Here is a 21,015-nt window from a genome sequence, read left to right as displayed (position 1 = left end):
ACGGCACGACGTGAAGATTTTGGAATGTTTGCACGATGTTTCCAGATATGTGAGTGCTCTGTGTTGTGCTGCTTCTGTTTCAGCTTCATCCACATTCATGATAGTAATTCAGCCCGTGGTCAAACCATTCTGACCAAAACAGTTGCTAGCTTATCTCCACTGGACAGCAAAATTACGCTGAATTGATTTGATTCCTCTTGTCGCATTACGTAACACCATGTAAGCCACAGTCCAGAAAGCAAGTCCAAAGTTCAGGAGTCAAACCTGCTGAACAATGTCAGCTATGTATTAACCGTGTTGATTTAAAAGAACAAAGACATGAGGCGAAATATCAAGTTGTATTTCGAAATGATGCATTTTAAAACGAAGAGACGAGTTAGACTCAATGGAAAACTCACTGTAGTTAGAAGAGGAGCAACTAATAATAAAATCAGCAATAATAATCAGTATTAAACTCAGAGAAAATCAACCCAATCCATTCCAGACATTCATAACAGGGTTTTACCAAGAGAAACCCGCAGGATATGAGTGCCCATCAAAACAAAACCAGAATCCAACTCTTGGTCAGCCAGTAAGAGGGAAAATTCTGCAGGTTTCCCTCTGCATCCACACAAAACAACCACAGCTGTCTTACCTTGTTGGGGAGCAGAGGGTTTGCAGTCGACCCTGCGCTGGTGGGAACAAGGATGGGACCAGAAGAGAGGACCTTTATTCTCCCAGGGCTGGTTGGCCTGACAACACAAAAGGAGTAAACACAATCTAACTATTCTCTAACATAACAAATACACCTTTAAGAATGAATATACATTCCCATGTGGTTTAAAACTATAAGTAGTTTGTTAATGTGCTTCTAATGCAAAATGAGTCAATATATGCCAAACAGCACTGGAGCTAAATTTTGACTTGGTCCCACCTCAGATGGAGCTCTGTATTCACAGGCCCTGCAGGACCAGTGGGGCTTTGTTTGAAGGTGGGTTTTCCCTGGCTGGGGCTGATTGGGCTCATGCTGGGAGTAACGATGCCGTTGTCTGGATCCGTGTTGCTTGCAAGACTCGGAGAGGCTTTGGTAGCATCTGGAACTTTGACGGGGCCTGGGCTGGTGCGAGGGGGCTTGTCTGGACCGGCCGGAGAAACAAGGCCTTGGATCGTGCTTGAGACGAGAGCGGAGACGGTGACCAAGTTGAGATCAGGAGACACAGAGCTGCTTTGAGAATTGGCAGAAATGGAGGCTTCAGAAGAAAGAGAGTTGGTGGCAGTTACACGTGGCTTTGTTCCATTTACTGACACTTCAGGTGTTTCTGCGGAGTTGGTGTGTTTCTCTGCACCACTGACTGGAGGGGAGGTGAGTGAGGAGGGAGCAGAGGCTCCTGCTGGTGATATGGCTCCAGGCTGGACAGGAGGGGGTGGGGCGCGGTACTTGACCTTGGTCGACTCTAAATGAGATGCCGCAGGGGATGTTTGCTTAACTGGAGATATTCCAGAGGGGACTGGAGGAGCGGGGGACTTGACTGACTTGGGTTTGGGGGTCAGTGGTTTTGGAGGGAGGTTTATTTCAGAAGCCTGGGACATCTGGGATGCAGATGAAGACTCTGGCTGAGCTGAAAGATCTGCAGATGGGTCTGAGGGGGTAGGACAGTCTGTCTGGTCCCCAGAACATTTGTTATTTTCAAGGAGGGTCAACTCATAGTATTCCTGAATATCTGGAAGAAAAAAAGGAGATGAAAACGATTATAACGACATGACTCTGTCGATCCTTTGGAATTTATAAATACACGGTCTCCCTCTAGTGGCAGCACGCTGGTATTGTGGCCATAGTTCCGAACAGTTGGTCCCAAGTCATTCAGGGTTTCCCACTTTTTCACCGCAGTTCCCCTTTTAGAATCAGTTGGCAGAACAGATCAGTGAGCCAGTAATGACTGGGTTTTACTTCTGTCTCTGTGCATATAACTGACAGGCAATTATAGACTAAATAAAGTTTGGCCTGCTATAAGTAATGCTAGTTTGGCATTCATAAAACAAAAACAACAGATTTGAAAACACAACTGCCTATAAAACACAACATCAAAGACCGTAATCAAGCAATACAGTCAGAACTACTGTGGAGGGGGCTATTTTACAGAATGAACTGTTTCAAACTTCAACAATAACACAGCCTGATTAAAGGTCATGTCATAAACAGGAACTCAGCCCTGTGCGTGGTGAACATTCACATGTGTGTTCAAACAAAGAGCATTACTATAGAGCTGAAGGTGTGGGTGTGGCAGAGGCAGCGAGGCCTGGGAACCAGTTTATCGCCATGCAGACATGTGACAATAGTTCTTTCCTTCCAAAAAGTGGCAGGTTACTACAGGCAGAGCGGCCCACTCACAACCTGTCCTGGGTTTAAATTCTTTTATATTTCCCATCTATTCATATAGCGTCAGTGTTTCCTGTGACAGGCGGCTTCACGCCCGCAGCATTCGGGAACAGTATGACTGGGTGGGGAATTAAAAAGAGACCTCCTCACCGAGCAGAGCGCTGAACAGCTGACTTTGGAAGACATTGATGACCCTGTCCAGAGACTGATTCAGCTGGTGGTCTTCCTCCACCAGACCCTCTTCGACATCGCCCTGGTTCTGGTGTCTGTGGCGGAGTTTGGCCCGGTACTGCTGCAGAAGCTCCAGGGCCCTCTGGGCATCTACAACATTCACCAACAGTCATCCAACAGTCACCAGTAGAAAATTCAGACTGCAAAAACTCCTGTTGGGATGCAAAACGAGTTAACACATGATTGTTGTAGCCACCACTACCACTGTAGCTGGGGGATTATTTACTTAGGAGGTGATTGTCATTGCTCCTCTCATTGTTTGTTAACAGCAACTGTCCAGCTTTAAAGGTTTTGGAGTAATAAAGTCACAGAGAAGGCGGCAGCTTGCATCCTGGGGCCCCAGAACAGCTGATTAAACCGGAAGCAGTGGCAGGTCAACATAAAGCTCAATTTAGGCGTCAAGCTTCGGGCTTCGACAGTGTCAAGGTCGTTAATTCAAAAGAAACACTACTAATTTACCACACATTTTTTGAAAGTAAACGTTATAATTCAAACCGGTGCATGTTAACAACTGATGGAAGCTGCACTAAAACATCGCCTGTTGCACATTCACGCTTCGACAGTGCTGGAATCATTCATTCAGTATGTTGAAATCACGTTCATAGCCCTGTACGCGAGTTAAATTAAGCCTGTTTAAATCGGGTTTAGCTGTAGATGCGTCGCGTTTCGTGGAAATGCAGAAAGAAGAAGTCAAGATGATTAAAAGTACCTTTCTGGCGCACAGGCATGGTGACTGTCGGTCCTCTCCCCGGGATCAGTCTGCCTGGCTGTCGCTGTGTGTGTTATTCCAGACGCGTGTGTCTGTCCCGGGATAGTCTGCCTCCAAACTGGGACACCAAGTCTCACCACAACCCGCCACACCAGCCGGTGTTTTCAGAAGAGCAAAAAAAAAGAAACAACTTTGCGCAGTTTGCAAAATCCAAATAGAAAAGAGAGGATCTGTAGGTAATAAAAGTCATTTAAACCCCCCCTCGCCGGACTTGGCCCCCGGAGCCGTGGCTCGTTTCCTCCACCTTCAGCGCCACAAACTCCACTCGTTCTTTCAGGCGGCTTGAGCCGAAAACGCCGCCCGACCGGTTCTTTAGGCGGTCCCGTGTGACGAACACACGCCCACAGGTCGCTGGAAAAGACGCGCGCACGCACGCTCACGCACTCACATCAAAACGCCATTGAAGCGGGTTTGAGAGGCTCCTGATAAACCGCCTGTGTATGTTGGTGGCATTGTCATGGTAAACAGCTGTATTATGGAGCACGGATGAAAGCACGGTCATCACAGGGGCTGCCGTGGGGCTGGATCTAATCCACTCAGCTGCAGGTATACGGATTTGGTTGATCTTTAATGATTAGTCTTCTAGAGGTAAAGGGGAAGTGCTGCTCTCTAATCCCCCTTCTGCCACTGTGCAGCTGTAATACATTTTGTTGGCTTTAGATTGGATATGACGCAGGAAACACCAAAGATAAGGCACCAAAAACATCATAATATGCATGTTTGGAGTCACCTAAAATGTCATATTTGTCATTTTAAAGAGGCCTTTTTGGCTTGGGAATCACCGTGCTTCTCCATGTACTGCTTCCTTCTCAGCCTGGATCCTGGAAAGTTTTTAACCAAAACTTGAGCGTATGGAAATCCCCCCCTCCCTGCTTACACACAAACAGTGCGTTTAAATGTCAGATCTTTCCACATATTTGCAGTCTGAAAAATCTCCCAGTGTACACCAACACAGCTGAGACTGTAAATGGAATTTGTGGGATATAAAATATCAAGACGCTGCCGCGGGGGGAGTAAATACAGGTACAGTTCTAGTGTGCTGTAGGATGTGGGGAAATGTATGCAGCGCGGCACGTGTGCACGTCTGTCTGCAGACTGTGTGTCAGCTGTAGGGCTGCTGAATACAGGTCATGGGCTCTGTCTCTGGTGTAGGTATTGATCAGCTCACAAGAGGGTATTGACCGTTTTTGGTGACTGAACCAAAGCTCCCCCTCGGTATCACTTACACAAATTCTCTCTCACTCACTCACACCAATACACACACCCACACACATATAAACATGCGTGCACATCGAGCTTGGATGGAATTCGTGCATAATTGTGTCAGTGGGTTGATCCATCTGCAGGAAAAAAAATGTATTTTTTGGAGCAGACCAGCATGCAAATAACAGAGGAAAGGGAAGAGAAGGACATTATTCTGTGCACGTCAATGACTCGGTGACTGTGTATTTGTGCCATTGTGCATTGTCAGCTCAGACTACAACATAGCAAATTGTTCTCCAGAGGATCTGATGACAGGAGAACAGAGCACAATAGTATAAGATAGAAATGGAAGCAATGTATGGTGCACCAAAATGTAATGGTATCAATGTACTCGTGCACCAAGTCAAAGATCTTCCATTGTTTTATCCATACGGTCGGCCTGCCGGAAATACTCGGAATATAAAGAATTTACAGGGCCACAATTTCATAGCAGTTTTCCATTATTCCAAAGATTTAGAAAAAAATTATCAAGACATGAGTACCGACTAAAATATTATAATAGAAACCGGAAGCAGTGGCAGGTCTCAATTTGCAGGGAACTAAATCTTGACATTAAGTTTAGCGGTTAGCAGACATGTAACTGCCTGTATAACAGGCATTTAACACATCTGTGGCAGAAAAGATGTTAAGGTTTCAGAGACCGTGAGGTTTCTGAGCTATGAGCATTAAGAAGTTGCATTTATTCACTTTACACTACTGTTATGAGAGTTTAAAAGAATAGGTGGCGCTGTTGGTGATGCATCTTTGTGGAACGTCCCAGCGTGACCAGGATATGGTGAAATTCTGCCCTCTTGTGGTCACCAACCTACACTGCTTGAGAATCAGCAATTTACTCCACTATTTCTATAAACTGCACAAAAAAGAAAAAAATAGCTTTCTGGATTATTATTTCAAGTGCATCAAAACATTTTAACAGTTTCTAATGTTTCAGAAAATTATTTTATAATTTATAGAAAACAGGCAACCTATACATTTCTAAACAGTTCCGAAGCCTCTCACTTCTAACCCAATAATAACCTTTGGCAACATTTTTAAGGTGCAAAGCTTTTTTTATACAGTGATATCAATAGGGGTCTAGAATAGATGAGATGATTTGGACTGAGGGATGGAGTCTTGTTAGTCTAATGGATAGAGAGTAAAGAGCATCTGCTGAGATAAACCACACAAATCCGCTGACCAACTCAGATGATCTTCATCTTCCTTTACCTCGTCTCTTTGAATAAGGTTTCATTTTTCCCAACTTCCAATATTTCTGACCTCTTTGTAGCTCCATTTTCAGCCCCTTTTTTCATCCTTCTTTTGGCCCCACAGCTGTTTTGTTTTCTTTAATTCCACATCCATTCACCCTCCACTTCTTTCCTACTTAATTTTGGATCACTTAATTCCCCCATCCTTTCTTCTTTTGTCATCCCTTTTGTGTCCTTGCAGCTTTTATGCATCAAATAAAAGCCAGAGGGTAAATATCCTGCGTGTCCCTGCATCTAAAGACAGAACAAACAAATTACCAATAGTGACAATTTTATTATTTGTACAATAGACTTTAGTACATTATTCAAAACACCTCTTATATACTGAAAAAATGTTACATCCCAAAGCCCAAAATGGCTCCAGTATAACCGCTGATCAGCATTTTTTCAATATATATATGTGTGTGTGTGTGTGTGTGTGTCTGTTTGTGTGTGTGTGTGTGTTGATCAGCTCTGGGCCACAAAGAGGTAAAAGCTCTGCTGTTTTACCACATATATATGTCATTTTTTTTGTAAAAACTTTATCTTAAATAGTATGTACAGGTAGCTTCTGCAAAATGCATTCTAAACACATGATATATATTATATATACTTCTGCAGTTACATTTCTCCGCATTAATACTCAAACTTAGAACTGGAAGGGTTTCAACTCGTATGTGCAAATAAATTCGGAAATAAATAGTTTTGTAAAATTATCGCTAAAATAGCTCATAATTCAACATCAGTTCTCTCTTCGGAGGTCAAAGGTACTTTTTTTTGTCACAATAACAGAAGAAGCAGCATTCAAGTTGGGTAGGTGTCGGTACTGCAAAAGCATGAGTACATTCACAATGAATATGAGTTATTTTAAACTGGGTTTCATTCACAGATATGTACAGTGGCGCGTTCCTCGGAAGTAGTTCAGTTCTTATGTAGTATACACACATAGAAAATGACTTTTGTATAGTCATGTACATATATATATATATTTGTATAACACAAATTCACAATTACAGTAGAAATACATTTTATACAGTTTTTGGATAGTACATGTGAAGGTTCCAAGTTATACTGTGCGTAATTCCGTAACTTTGTTATAAGTGTCTTTATAAAATATCACGATTTTTTGAGCAAAGCTTAGGTATATCAATATATTTAGAAAGAATTACCTGAAACATGTAGTAAAAAATAATTATATTATCAAATCTTTATTTTCTGTTCCCATAATATCTACTTCACACACTGAACGCGGGCTGTGTGGGTATCTGGAGTTAAAATCGCTCATCCACGAGGCTGTGCTAATCTGTGTCCTTCACTCTGACCTGTAAATTGAGGGTGGACACAAAATGAGCACGTGATGGACGCCATCAGCTCAAATAAAGACGTACGGAGAGAGAAGGACGCCTGAAACAACCAAGAGAGCAGAACAAAGCCACCCAAGACGGGAAACGTCAGGGGAGGGAGAAAGAAAAGGCGTCGCGCTCAGATGAAGGCGGAGGATGAAAGTGAGACGGTGAAGTTTTCATTTTCAACGACATGGTTTCGAGAACGCCGCGTGCGATCGCATCTGGGCGTGTTCACGCTGCTCCCGGAAAGGTCAATTAGGAGCGGCAGCTGACTTCATCCTGCACAACCTGGAATTCCCGCTCAGAAAAATGGAAATTGACAGGAAAATGAACAAACGCCTTTGGAGTTTTGGTGGTGCAGAACCAAACCCGCCGTGGTTACACTCACGAGTGTTGACGTGTCAGTTTCAGTCTCCTGCTTAAACACACCTCACCAGCCCCATTTGTCATGGATTTGGCTGCAGCTCTTTCCCCCTCCATCGACATACTGTCAGCATTTTCAAGGTGACTTAAACCCGTCGCTCCTCTGATTCTTCTTAACGCAGAACTGATCTTTCCTTGATTGTCTAAAAGGGAAAAAATTCAGATTTATCTATGGGGAGACTGTGAATGACCTCACTCATCTCTAAACAAAGCTCTTTGTGCTGAATGTTCAAACTCATTTCCCTCTATGCTGCTGTTTTTCTGTGTGTGTGTGTGTGTGTGTGTGTTGATCCGCTCTGCTGTTTTACACCAGGACGCCAACAGAAAGCACCTGGAGTTCTGCTGTGTGTGACTTCGCGATGCAACCTCAGCAGCTCCAAACTCTGCGTTCACCCAGCGCCGCGATGAGTGTGAGGCCCATTCGTACTCCTGGCCGTCGGTGTGTGTGACAGTGAGATGGCGCCGCAGAACTCTGGCTCTGCTGAAAGCCTCGGTGAGGAATATTGCTTTAGCTCATTTCAACACAGCTGTGCAAGCAGCAGCTTTCAATGCGAACGTAGCGGAGGTGACAAACATCAGCAGTACATTTTAAAAACCCTCCGTTCGGAGGATCCCTGCATGTTCCGAGAGAATTCATTAATAATTTTCAGGTTGAACGCAAAGATTTGGAGCTGTGTGTTTAGGCTCTAACAAAGCTGCAGCTCTTTATATGTACACAAGGCATAAAGTCTTAACGTGTGATGTCTGTACAATGGAGGCGATGACACTTTCAGATCAGAAGACACCAAACGAGAGTGAAGTGCAAGATGGGAGACAAACTACAGCATAGAACAACAGAAAGACGTGGAAAGTGGATCAAGGGCTGTTCCAAGCAAATAAGTTAAAAAAAAATCTACTGGACAGCAAATTAAATGGCAATGCTGAAAAGCAAAAATAGAACCCAGAACCCCAACTAGCCAATAAACGAGTTAGTCTGACCAGTCACATAAATGCCTTGTTAACAAACCAACCACAAAATCCTGGCTGCAGCAGCCTTGTAGGAGCTTCAAGTCCTCTGGGGGTCCGTCCACGCTTCGATCAGGTCCCTGACCACAGGCAGACGGAGGAGCCGATATGTTTCCTGTTGTACATTTGGCACTGTTATTTGCCCTTGGTCCAGCAATAGGCAAATAAATGTTTATGTTTTCCCATAAAAAGGTTAAAAAAAAAAAGAGAGAGAGAGAGAGAGAAAGAAAAAGAAAAAGGCGTCCATTTTCTTCAGTTCCACAAGTCTCCGGCAGGGGGCAGAGGGGTGTCGTAGAATGGGGATGAGCACAGTTGAGAAGCACTGGTGTGTTTAATGCAAACATTTCAGTGTGCGCTGCCATCTCTTAGAACTGTCAAGTCCACCATCCGCTGGAAACTCTTCAGCAGAGAGACAGCTGTCTCGTGCTCTATGTGTAAAAAACTATGCCCGTTAGCCTGCAAGGCAAACACGCAGCACCGTCAAGCATGTGCATGTTACACGATTTCCAAACAGATGTGTGTGTGTGTATGAGGGGACAGAAGGTCACTGCCATCATTATCTCAGTAACACATCACTGCTGGGGAAACGAGAGAGGAGAGGAAGAACTACAGAGTCATGCTGTGGAGAGGGTGTAAAGACAAAAAAAGTTGTTTTAGGTGAGTTCGTTCAGCTAAAATGTCCAACTGTAGGGGGAGGATGGAGGAGTTTGGGTCGCTATTAAAATGCAATAAATACGAGATGGAAACATGGGAAGGTCAAAATTCCCTCTGGTGATGACCACTGAGAAGATGTTTACCTGCAGTATCTTGTCTCCAGGCTGCAGTACAGATGCAGCGGGTCCATCATGCTGTACCCTAGTAACAAAGATACCCTATAAGTCAAAATGATACACCGTTAGGACAACACAGGGACACGATGGTTTAGAATCTTTGCCTTTCTCACGCTCATATCATCACCCCGCCCCAAAAGTACTCACTAAAAAAATGTCATTTTTGCCAAAACTTTGCCAATATGTCAAAATTTCTTGGAAAGTCGAGTCCAAAAGTTGACAGAAAGTATTGTCCTCCCCAGGAATGTGGCATACAAGTGGTGTTGAGAGGAAAAAAACTAGGTATACAGGTAATATTTAAAGACTGAGGGAAGGACAAAAGGTGTATGGCACTGACTAGGAAAAGGAAAGAAGGGAGCAGGCCGGGCACAGGAGAATTCCCCCCCCATGTTTCCCCCCTCAAAAGACCCAAGGCAGAGATTGTAAAAACACCAACATCTTTTCACCGAGAGCTGAAAGATGTTTGAGGACACAGAAAGTGTGACTGGGTTCAAAAGGTGGCACACGTGTCGGACACACAAGAGCGTTGTCAACAGATAAACGTGTCAAAAAGGGACACCAGTTATCCAAAACCAAATCAATGCAGTATCGACGGCACGGTGGCACTAACACACTGCAGTGTGTGAGGGAACCGACACAGACAGGATAGAGCACATTAAAGAGGCGCAGGGATTAGAAGCGCTGGTTTAGTTGCACTGACATCGACACAGTGAGCCTCATAATTGTGTTAACATATACGGCTGTTTCGATAACACGTGTACGGTTTAACCGTATCTGTTCATACTGTATATAAAGTCTGGTATGGAGCTCACTGTAGGTTATGTTTGTTAGTGGGAAAATGTTAGTCGCCACATTTAAACATTAACACAACTCAAAGCTGCAGTACACAAAGCTGCCATAGACTGCAAAAACCTTTGAAATAGATGGAAAAAGAAAGCTTTATGCTTTAAAAAGAGCAGTTTTTGCAGTTGGCCGATAACATGGAGGAGGGTTTGTTATCAGCAGCAGCTCTGTGTACAAACATGTATATTTAGCAAAAGAAGGAGAGGAAATTTGGAATTTAGGGGGTCACGACCCAGATCGGACTTAAAAATACATCTTCTGCTCCACGTCCTTGTCCTTTAATGTCTTTTTAAAAATGCAGTTAAAAACGTCAAACCCCAGTTGTAATGATGAAATTAAATCGAGTATTTTTTTAGTCAGAAGTTGTGCCATTTGATCAACATCCGCGTAGATCATTTGTCCTCATTTATTACAGTGTAATAGCACAATGACCAGCAGGGGGCGCCAAGAACGCGTGAAATAACATCATCTGTATGTGGCTCAAAGGATTAAATCCACAGATGTATAATTTATGAGTTTGTCTGTTTCAACAGTGCTTTTGAATGCAGTTTGTTTTAGTCTACAGACTGGATTTTAATCAAGCTGAGGAAAATCAAAGCTACCTAACATGCTATCAAACACCAAATGTGCCGTAAGAGCACAGATGTTGACAGACATCACGGTGACTCTGACAGAGGGCGTCTTGTCATTAGATACAATTCAGTTCATATCCACATTTGACTAGCTGGAAAAATAGAAGCTGACTGCAAAGAACTCAAATATGAAATATAAATATATTAAATACCTATCTATACCTGATGTTGTTATAGCATTTAATAATGTGAATAATGCAGGTTCTTGGAAGAAGTGTTTCAGAAAAAGCCACACCTCCATTAGCTGCAGGAGTAAACCATCATTAATAACACAGAAGCCGCAGCCAGTGAAAGCTTTATGGTCGGAAACACGCGTGGGAATGACTAAATAACTGTGCACTTCAGCGCTACTTGTCTGCATTAAACTTAAGTGATGAGCTGACAGTTTCTTGAATATAATTTCACACCCCCATCATAAATGAATTCGTCGCATGTGCTGTGCAGAGGACGGCTGTTTAAATAACCCCTCTATTAATAGACCAGCTGTCGCATACGCTGCTCAACATCTGAACAGCCAGGATGATCTGTCATATTTGCCATCCTTGGATCAAAGTGTCGAACATCTAAAATAACAGCACTGTGTCCCAGAATTAAAGCAACCCTCCTGAAAATAGCTGACGGAGCTGACCGAGCAGCACTGGGTTTGACTATAACAGCATGTTTCTAGGATGCGGCGCCATGTGCAGGAGGTCTGGGACATCTGCCACCCCAGCAGACACCCAGTCATTTGGAACATGTGTATCCGGAGCAAAAACTGCAGCATTACAGTTTCCCACTCTCTCCTCAAGTTTCCTGCTGTGTCTGATCATGCTAGCGATGATTCGGCAAAGTTTAATGTTCACATATTTGCTTTTTACCCCTTCAAAAAGGCAAACGTCAAATAAACTTTGATTCTCCGAGTTAACCAAGTCAACTGCTGCCCCACAGACAGACACGCATAAGGACAGACTGACAAAACACTGCAGTAATGAGCAGCAGTTTCCATGGCAACTCTGAGGAAAAGCCGGGGAGGCTGTGACTGGCTGGCAGGCTGGGTCGGGTCGTACCATATCAGAGGGTTTGAAGGGGTTCCCCTGGCCACTGATGCCGCCAGAGATACTGAAACCAAGACCAGGGTTCTTCTCTATTCTCACACACAACTGGAGAAAGAAAAGGAAGACAAAACAAAACAGACAGAAAAAAATAAAGGAAAAACAAGCGAAAGTGAAATGCACAGATCAGAACAATCTCTACGTGAGCATAGAGAGGACAGCGTGTACACATGGAAGCCATGCTTTCATGTGCCGTGGGACACGTTTTGGCAGCTATGTTGGAGGTCTGCAGTTCAGAACCAGACAGAATAACTGTAAATAAAATCTACTGTTGCTCACAGATATCAGGATGTTTGTGCCCTTCAGGCCACAGGAAGCTTTATGCGACATTACATTTTAATAACCACAATCACAAAGTAGCAGAGAAGTCCTCAATAAACTAAATTTGAGCAGAACAATAATTGATGAGCTCAATCATTAAAGGAAAGATCTAGAAAATGATATGCAGTTTTGCTTGTTGACACTAGGACAAAATGTAAAATGGACCACTGAGGACAATTTATCTTCATTTCTATATTATTATCATTTTTAACACCCTATCATAAGCATTCCATTAGTTACTATTTAATTAGCCTATCTTCATACATACAGACCTCCAAGGTAGTTGGAGATGCAGTACAGAGTGTTGTCCAGATAGACAAGAGGACAGACAGAAGGAGGGACAGATGGACAGATACCTGTTCGTGAAACCCATCTGTGCTCTTCTGGCCTTTAGTCTGCAACAGGCAGCGAGCGCTCTGTGGTCGTGGGTTGGTGTGGGTCATGACAACCTGGTTGCTATGGATCATGCCCTGGTTGCTGTGGTACTGTGGGTTGGTGGAGGGGAGGCCCGACTGATGGCCCGAGCTGTGAGAGGAATGTGGGTTGTACTGGGGCTGATTCCCAGATGAAGACAGGACCATGGGTAGGCCCGAGCTAGTGTACCCCTGCCCAGGAGCCGCGTGACCTGCCAGGCAAAAGATGTGTTGTATATTTATTGCTACATAATTAAGATCATAAACTAGCATCACGACATGATTTTATCCAAAGTAGCATTAAACTGCTGCGTGGTTTCACTCTGTTTAGCCTCCAAAGCATTTCACACATGCCAGAAACTAATGTACCTTGAGACATGTTGCCCTGGTACTGACCCGGTCCCCCAGAGGGAACCACTGACAGTGGCATTCCTGGCTGGTACTGTCCACCTTTGCTCATCATCCCATCATAACCCTGTTGGTTGACCACGCGATGAGGAGTAGTGGAGGAAGAGGAGGAAGAAGATGTGACAATCATGTGTGTGTTATGTGACTGGTGGGAAGAGGGATTGTGAGAGTGGACAGTCTGTGGACAGAAGACAGGAACAGGAGGACACATACTCAGGACCACATCAACGCGTAGCTGAGATGCTTTGGTTTGTATTTATAACAAACATGAACCATTTTTTGAAAAGCACAAACGAAGTTAAATTATTGATAAAGCATCTGTGTAAAAGGCAAGCAAAAGCCTCACTAAATACCTTTTTAATGAGATTATCAGGCGGGACATCCCTCCTGCCAAGTGAGTAGGGAGCCCATTGGCTGCTCCCTGTCACCCCCTCCTGGTCGTTTTCAAGTATGGCACCCTGCTGAGACGGAGTCTGAAATAGAGAACATTTGTGAAAAATTACCTTCATTTGATGAATCTTTCAGCCTTTGCCATTTCAGTTTACGGTAGGTTTGTGTGAGTTTTTCATTCTATTCATTGGTTTGAAATATTTTTAATATAAATATTTAATATATCAATTAAAATGCATCCAATGTATGTGATGGTATAGACGGTATGCACAAAATTGTTATTGTGCACTGACATAATACAGCTGGGAATGTATCTCCTGATTACTCTTTTGTTCTAATGCCAGTTATTATTTTTAAAGTACTTTAATAGCCACAGCATGTAGCTTTTGGCTACTCAGATGGCAGTCAACTAAATACCATAAATATTTCAATGGTCTTCTCAGTTTAAAACTGTAGGTGACACAGCTAGTTAAGAATTATTGAGTAGTTTATTAAGGCTCTAAAGTTGGTATTTTTTATCATTACCTATATAAAAAGTTTTAATAACGGGGGTTGTTGCTTTTTTTCTAAGGAATACTCACGGCATTAGTAGACGGCGGAGGAGGTAGTGGCAACCAGCGGCCAGCAGGGGGCTCATGCTTAGTGTTATTGTAAAGGTTAAAGTTCAAAGTGCTGGTGTGCCCCTGGCCGTGACCCCCGCCCTGACAGAGCATGCCCAGCGTGAGCGTGTTGTGCTTTAGGACACCACTCTGATTGGAGAAGACAACATCACGTGACATGCAGCACTTTGACACACTGTGAACTTCCACAAACAGTTGAACAAACATCAATAACACCGATAAAACAACAGTGCAGAGTTGCTGAAAGCACAGAGAAATGTTAGCTTGTGAATGATCAAATACAGACAGGGCACACTGTACTACACAGGCAGCAATTGGTGGATCATTTTAGTGTAAATATATGAATTTCTTGTTATAGTTCTGTCATTATACATTTTCAGTTTCAGGTGGGACGTAACAATTGACCACCTTTCAAAAGCCTTTTAAAAAAATGGCGAAACCATATGACCAGACCACAGACTGTATAATTACGGCCCCCCCTTCTATGTTCTTTTGACCAACTTCTAACGCATCTCTGATCAGTGTCCCCGTCAGCGCTTGACTCTGAACAGTTGATTTCAAGCGACTCAACTTTAAGAAAAGCAACACAAACAAATTTAAAATATATATATATGACAGAAATCCTTTATTTAAGCTCAACTGTATTTCAGGTCATGTGATTTCTGTAAGCACGGGTTCAGGGACGGTGGTGCAGAAGGTCAGAGCAACAGTGTGGATGGAACACTCATGCAGCTGGACAGATAGCTCCTCGTCTTTACAACACAGACTTAGACAGATACATACAGGAAAAGCCTCAGGATGGGATGTGTTTGGGGGCTTGTCCTCCCCCCGCCTTCAGTGTTGCGTGTACATTTACATACCCTATCCAATCGTTTGGCCTCAATGTGGCGAAGGAGCTGCTGTCTCCAATCAGCGGGCATCCTGGAGGTGATATCCTCGGGCTTCTCTGGTACGACAGGTCTCACTTTAATGGTGTCCTCAGATGCTTTCTCAGGGCAAGTTGCCAGAGCATAGTCAGGGGGCATCTTCTCCAGCAGGGCAGCCATGGTGGGACGAGCTGACACTGGACGGGCCTGAGAACCAGCAAACTTGGCTGAAGGCACTGGCATTTATTCTTTCAACACTGTATCACATTTACATATTAATTTCTAAATGAAAATGCCGCAACAGGCATAATGAAGCGATATTCACATGACTACTCTGCCCTGGGGCACTGACTTGGCAAACCACAAACAGGCTAAAAAGTGTATTCGGGAATGTTTTGAGTTTACGGCAGAGAAAAATGATCCCTGGCTACTCAGCTTATTCTGTTGCTGCAGTGAGCTGGGTCGCTAACAGTGAGAAAATAAAAATAATAAATGGTTCAACGATCTTAAAAGGCTGTATAATTTAATGACTCTCTGTTTGAAAGAACCTTTGATTGTATTTAAATTTTCCTTTTAGCTGATAAAAGGACTCTCCAAGGGGAGAGGTTGAATAAAGCTGGTGTCCATCAGATTAGGACACCGGAAGATGTCCCAAAGCTCACACCCTGTAGACATTAGTTGATGTCTTCATGTACACCAAATGTTTAAAATAAATGCCAAATTTGTTCAATTTAATAAAGCAGTTGTTGTGACTGTTCTTAAAATATGCAGTAGTTTAAGGTCCAAGATTACCTGCGATGCTCCATAGGTTTCGGTGCTGTAGCTTCTGGCCGACAGGGGGCGACGCTGAGTCAAACTCTTGGTTGGGTATCCAATCATTGGCTTCTTCTGCTCCTGGTAGGTGGGATAGTCATCATCATAGCGACCATTTCTCTTATTATGCATCATCTGGCTCTGACCATCTGCCACACCGGGGAGGGCTGAGTGCTCCATGGGGGTGGAATAGGCCACAGCCCGACTGTAAAGAGGGGGGTCCGTCTGTGGACAGGAAAGTTTCATTACAGCATAAAGTATGCATGTAATCAAAAGAAGGAAGTTAAAATAGTGTTTGTCGACCTTTATCGAGGACAGAAATATTCTTTGAATAAAAAAACAAAAATCCCAGCCTGCACGCCACCCCTTCACACCCGTCCTTACTTGCAAGCAGCTTTGCATCATCACATTTTTCATTAGTCAAAAACCCTTTTAGTTCCTCCCACAGCTCACAGGCCCGGCCTAGCACAGCCTCCGTATGGAGCAATAACACTCAATGCTTTGTTCCCCATTTCCCCACACAAGGATGCCCATAAGCATTTTTACTGGTCTCATCTTGACAAAGTTGCTTATTAACAAAGCCTTTGTTGCACCAAAGTCTACTGATACCCGGTTGGAATAAAAGTGCAGGACTAAACAGACAACCGATAAAACGGGCAGCTGATTCTGTACCTGATGTCTGTACTGTGCCTCTTGCAGGGCCTCCTGCTGGGCTTCATGAACCCTTCGGAACAAAGCGAGCTCTGTTGAGCTCACCAGTGAATCCGCTCTCCTCAAAAAGCCCGGCCTGGAACGCGGCGTTGGGATGGGCTGTTGCTGGCTGGGCGTACCGTCCTGGTTGATCGGTGATTGAGCGAAAGAGAACATCTCCAACGGTGGATAGTCACGATACCGCGGGCTCACCAACTCTTTGGGTAATGTTTTTCCTGTTTGACTAATGTACTCCAAGGCCTTTGGTGCGTGGTTAATATAATCCGGTGTATTGGGGAAGGGAGGAGGGATTCGACGGTCAATGGTCACCTGGTTGATTAAGGAGGTTAACAATTAGAAAAATTAAGATATATATTTAAATTTATGTTATTCAGCAGCTAAAAATGTAGACACGTCTGAATTACTGGTATACTTGACACGACTACAAACTAAAAGATGCGTAGCAACATCCAGGAGTCTGCTAACCTGTGGGTTGTAGTTGTGGTCAAAATGATACGCCTTGTGCGGGATGGCAGGTTTTTGGTTTATTGCAGACTGGTTCTGACTATTGACTCCGTGTCCCGGGAATCCCAGCTCATCGTCTAACATGGGGGCAGACTGTGACCGCGCCATACTGGTCTGCTCCATGGAGCCAGGCAACTCGGGCCGGTCCAGGCTTGTCTGCTGCTCGATGGAAGAACTGTAGTTGTCCACTGGAATACTGTGAGCAAGAGAAAACTCTTCTTGACTTCATTGCACACGCTAGCGCTCTGATTAGAAGGAAGAAAAGCTCATCTGCAAGCTAAATCTACCTGTACACTTTGTAGGAGCCAATGTCGATCTCATCAATGCTCTGCGATTTCTTAAACTTGGACCTCATCTCTCTCATCATGGGGGACAAACGGTCAGAGCTTTTACTCATCACTACTGTCACTTTGTTGCCCCCACTGACACTTAGCTGATCCTTCCTGTTTTGATCCTCCTGGTTGTTGTGGTATGTCCAGCTGCCAGGCAAAGGCCCTGCACTTTGGTCCAGCCTTGAGGTGAAAGCATATATACAATATAATATAGGCATATTTAAGATAACAACAATAACACTTTTTAAAACTCTAGCCTATATATGATAGCCTACATTTGTATATATCATAAACAGAGATGTCGTTCATATTAAACAATCTCGACAATGAAAAGTAGCAAAAATTGAAAATCCCTACTGAATGTTTAGATGCATTTATTATATATGAGGTGTTAAGGCCCTGCTGGAGCTCCATATATTCACCTTGGGTCCATGTTCTTGCGGTCAGGGTGTGGGCTGGAGGTGGGTGTTATATCCAGTTTGGAAGGAAAAGCAGTCCGGTCTTCCAAAGGGCTGGGCGTTCTGGTCCAATTCTGCCAAGGGTTCTGGGAAGAAGGTCCAGTGGACTGTGGGTCATTGTCTGGAGTGGAACGCTGGTTGCTGTGGAAAGGTAGCGTCTGAGTGTCCAGCTCCAGGGGCACGCCTACGATACGCTCTTGCCTCATGAGAGGGCGCCGCCCGTGTGTCGACTGGCTGCGAGGTTTGGAGCCCAGCGGTGGGTTTCCTTGACTCCCAGTAGATGACGAAGCATCCATAGGGGACTCCTCGGCATCAAAACCTGTGTTGTCATAGTGAGGGGCCTCAGACCAATCGAAGGGCTCACTCAGTGGCCGCCGATCTCCTCGCTGCTGCAGGGTTCCTGAGGGAGGCGTCTCTCTTTGAGATAGCAGGGGCTTGGAGTCAATGGGCTTAGGGAATGACTGAGCCAATCTAGATTTTAAAAAAACATATTGAATAATCATGATGTAGCAAATGATGCGATGATCTGACCTCAAACTGTAACTTTACACTGTGATACTGCTTATTAAATTAGAGGCAGAGGGCACTGAGAACACTGATATCTCATCTCCTTTTCTCTCTAATGTTCCAGAGAGCACAAACAGAAAATATTAATGCCTTCATCCTCCTCGCTGCCACTTCTAGTTAGCAAATACCAGTCTTGTTACAGAGAGCCCCAGGATACATCAAATGACCCCTTTAATGTCAAAAAATACCAAAGCAATTATTCATCCTACAGGGGTTTTAAAATCAGCACACAGCAACAATAATATCACGACTAATACTGATGCTGATAAAATAAATAAGTGACAAAATGTACATTTTATTTATAATTACTGTTGTTATGAATGAATTTTACAATTTGTTTCAAGTTTCCTGTCAATGTGGAGGTCAAACAGGTCAAAATACAAAGGTTTTGGCTAGTATATGTGAAAAAGAAGTGGTTAGTACTCCAATATTTACCTATAAAACAACTTAAAAATAAATGTGCCCATTTGCATGACTCATTCTTAAGAAAGAGCATAACTCAGCTGTTGTTTGCAGGCAGTTGCAGTAACAATGCTGTGTTAAAACAGTACATTTCTAACCTCTAACAAGTTATAAAATTCTTTTTATATTAGTTTTGATGTCTGTTTTTTATTTCAAGTGCCTCTGAGTTGATGGAGAAGGGCAGTGCCATCAAGGAAACAATTTCATCTGAAGGCCCCCACAAGTTGATGTGAAAAAGGCCTGAAATGGTGATGAAGCCTGGACTGAACAGAAATGGAGCTGAGATGAGAAAAGAGAGGCAAACCTGAACATGCCAGTGAATCTCTCTGACCTTGATTATGAGGACGAGATAGAGGAGGAATAGAAAACAGAGAGAGAGGACAGAGCAGAGGGAAGGTTTAATGGATGACGGTAGATGGAGCTGATGGAAGGGGATGGAGTGTGTGTACCTGTTGGTCCAGTGTGACTGAGGAGCCTGGTCCTTGCTCGGGGCTGGCAGAGCGGGAGTGTGTTTATGCGGGTGAGAGTGTGCGTGCGTGTGCGCGTGCGGGTTGGCAGGAGGGTTGGAGGAGCCAGAGGAGCCCTGCGAGGGAGAGTAGTCAGAGTAGGTGGCTGACGAGCCGCTGTGGTTCAGACAGTGCAGCTTATCCACCTCTTCATCTGTCGACTCTGCACAAAGATGGAAACAGGGAGAAAATCACATCCTCGTCTTTTATGAGGGGATTTTGGAGGAACTCTACATTTTTCTCATAACACGAATCCAAAGGCAAAGACAGGTTGATTTAATGGCAACAGCGTAATATAGTGATGCCATTTAAATGGGGGATGAGTGCTTTCTACAAACACAAAGTCAGCTTTCTCATAAATGCTCGACCTGCTTACAATCACATTTCCAAATTTTCTCAGGGAGATTTCACGCAACGGTTTACGGCTGCGAAGGCACAAACGTGGAAATACTCCCTGCCCTTTAGCCATACTAAACACACAGGGAGAAACTTGAGTAAAGAACTCAAAAAAAAAATGTTGTTATTAAATTTTCCACAAGATCACACCTAACATGCACCAGAGTAGATCACTGGGAGCTTCAGGCTTCTCACACTGAGCTCCCTAGAAGATTATATAAGAGAGTCTAAATTAGACAGAGTTCACCACGGAGTAGACATAATGAAATGTTTTGTTCGGTAGATTGGATTAATGTTGCGGAATGAAACTTAGAATTTAAAGAAAAAAGCTCTTTAATAGGGTATTAGTGGCGTGCAGCTCATTAAAACATGCCCGCCGCTTTCTGGGGAACGCAAAGGCCAAAGATGCATCGTGACAAATTATGAGTCCTTAATAAATTACTCTTTATGTATGAACACCTGTGTATGGTGTGCCGTATTAAATCATTCCTACCTTTCTTGTCTTTCCCCAATAACACCACCTTTGGTTTGTAAATAGGTGGCTCCACCAGTGTGGGCCTCATATCTGAGATCCGGATGTCATTAGGAGATCCGCCCATCGAGTCCTGCAAAGAGACAAAACCCACTGGTTCACTCCAGACCGCCTCCAATCCAAACACGATCTTACAAATGTTGCTCTAGGGCATCTCATATTTAAATGTGAGGGTAAAACCTCATCTCTGTTACAACCGTAAACCTAAAAGTACCATTATTGTGTCCTGACAATCAATAATGATTAGAAATGACAGGCTGAGCAACAAAGCTGTGAGCAGAGGCCAGAATAATAATGATAATATAATACTAATAATAAGATCGTTGAGGAAATTATTGAATAATTACAGTTAATGCAGTTAGTGTGACAGTGCAGGCACATGGAGGCTAGATCCCCATACGACAAAGGAGTCAGAATTTTTACAATGTTTATGCCACTGTAGCAATTTTCTGACTATAGATAAAGAGAGTGACATGGATGCACAAGGAATATAGATTTAGGAGCATTAAATGTCAGAGGTATTTCACTGTAAATGAAAATGGGGCCACCTCGGAGCTCTCAGTCAGGTCCTCTTTGTCTTTCCTCTTGGGAATGTCAATGCCAGAGTTATGGATTGATCCCTGATCCATTAGCTGACTCTGAGAGAAGTCCTGCATCTCTCTGTCTGTCACCTATCAAACACAAATAGGTTTTTGGTGCCG

General features: G+C 43.7%; 2 protein-coding genes across 23 annotated transcripts in view; both read right to left on the bottom strand.

Moving 5' to 3' along the window:
* The window catches only part of LOC130529306 (disks large homolog 1-like), a 57,202-nt gene extending 53,558 nt beyond the window's left edge, over positions 1–3,644 (bottom strand). For 2 of the 4 annotated variants that reach the window (XM_057039383.1, XM_057039385.1), the window contains exons 1-4: positions 3,297–3,644; positions 2,507–2,677; positions 914–1,700; positions 635–731 (exon numbers count right to left, since the gene is read on the bottom strand). In XM_057039383.1, the coding sequence (XP_056895363.1) occupies positions 635–731; positions 914–1,700; positions 2,507–2,677; positions 3,297–3,315 (1,074 nt within the window). In that variant the 5' untranslated portion in view covers positions 3,316–3,644. The remainder of the gene's footprint in view (positions 1–634; positions 732–913; positions 1,701–2,506; positions 2,678–3,296) is intronic. The other 2 variants (XM_057039384.1, XM_057039386.1) reach the window with 2 other exon arrangements.
* A 1,009-nt stretch (positions 3,645–4,653) lies between these two features.
* Positions 4,654–21,015, bottom strand: part of lrrc7 (leucine rich repeat containing 7) — a 58,304-nt gene continuing 41,942 nt past the window's right edge. For 4 of the 19 annotated variants that reach the window (XM_057039364.1, XM_057039365.1, XM_057039362.1 and 1 more), the window contains 16 exons: positions 20,863–20,985; positions 20,276–20,387; positions 19,330–19,549; positions 17,816–18,322; positions 17,349–17,573; positions 17,023–17,257; positions 16,519–16,866; positions 15,826–16,071; positions 15,028–15,240; positions 14,129–14,296; positions 13,511–13,630; positions 13,119–13,335; positions 12,693–12,961; positions 11,971–12,063; positions 9,417–9,491; positions 4,654–6,100 (listed from right to left, as the gene is read on the bottom strand). In XM_057039364.1, the coding sequence (XP_056895344.1) occupies positions 5,945–6,100; positions 9,417–9,491; positions 11,971–12,063; positions 12,693–12,961; positions 13,119–13,335; positions 13,511–13,630; positions 14,129–14,296; positions 15,028–15,240; positions 15,826–16,071; positions 16,519–16,866; positions 17,023–17,257; positions 17,349–17,573; positions 17,816–18,322; positions 19,330–19,549; positions 20,276–20,387; positions 20,863–20,985 (3,327 nt within the window). In that variant the 3' untranslated portion in view covers positions 4,654–5,944. Of the gene's footprint in view, positions 6,101–6,120; positions 9,239–9,416; positions 9,492–11,970; positions 12,064–12,692; positions 12,962–13,118; positions 13,336–13,510; positions 13,631–14,128; positions 14,297–15,027; positions 15,241–15,825; positions 16,072–16,518; positions 16,867–17,022; positions 17,258–17,348; positions 17,574–17,815; positions 18,323–19,329; positions 19,550–20,275; positions 20,388–20,862; positions 20,986–21,015 lie in introns of those variants that run through there. The other 15 variants (XM_057039366.1, XM_057039381.1, XM_057039370.1 and 12 more) reach the window with 14 other exon arrangements.

Source organism: Takifugu flavidus, chromosome 7, assembly GCF_003711565.1.
Source record: "Takifugu flavidus isolate HTHZ2018 chromosome 7, ASM371156v2, whole genome shotgun sequence".
Classification (NCBI taxonomy): Eukaryota; Metazoa; Chordata; class Actinopteri; order Tetraodontiformes; family Tetraodontidae; genus Takifugu; species Takifugu flavidus.
This window is presented reverse-complemented; position numbering and strand designations above follow the sequence as displayed.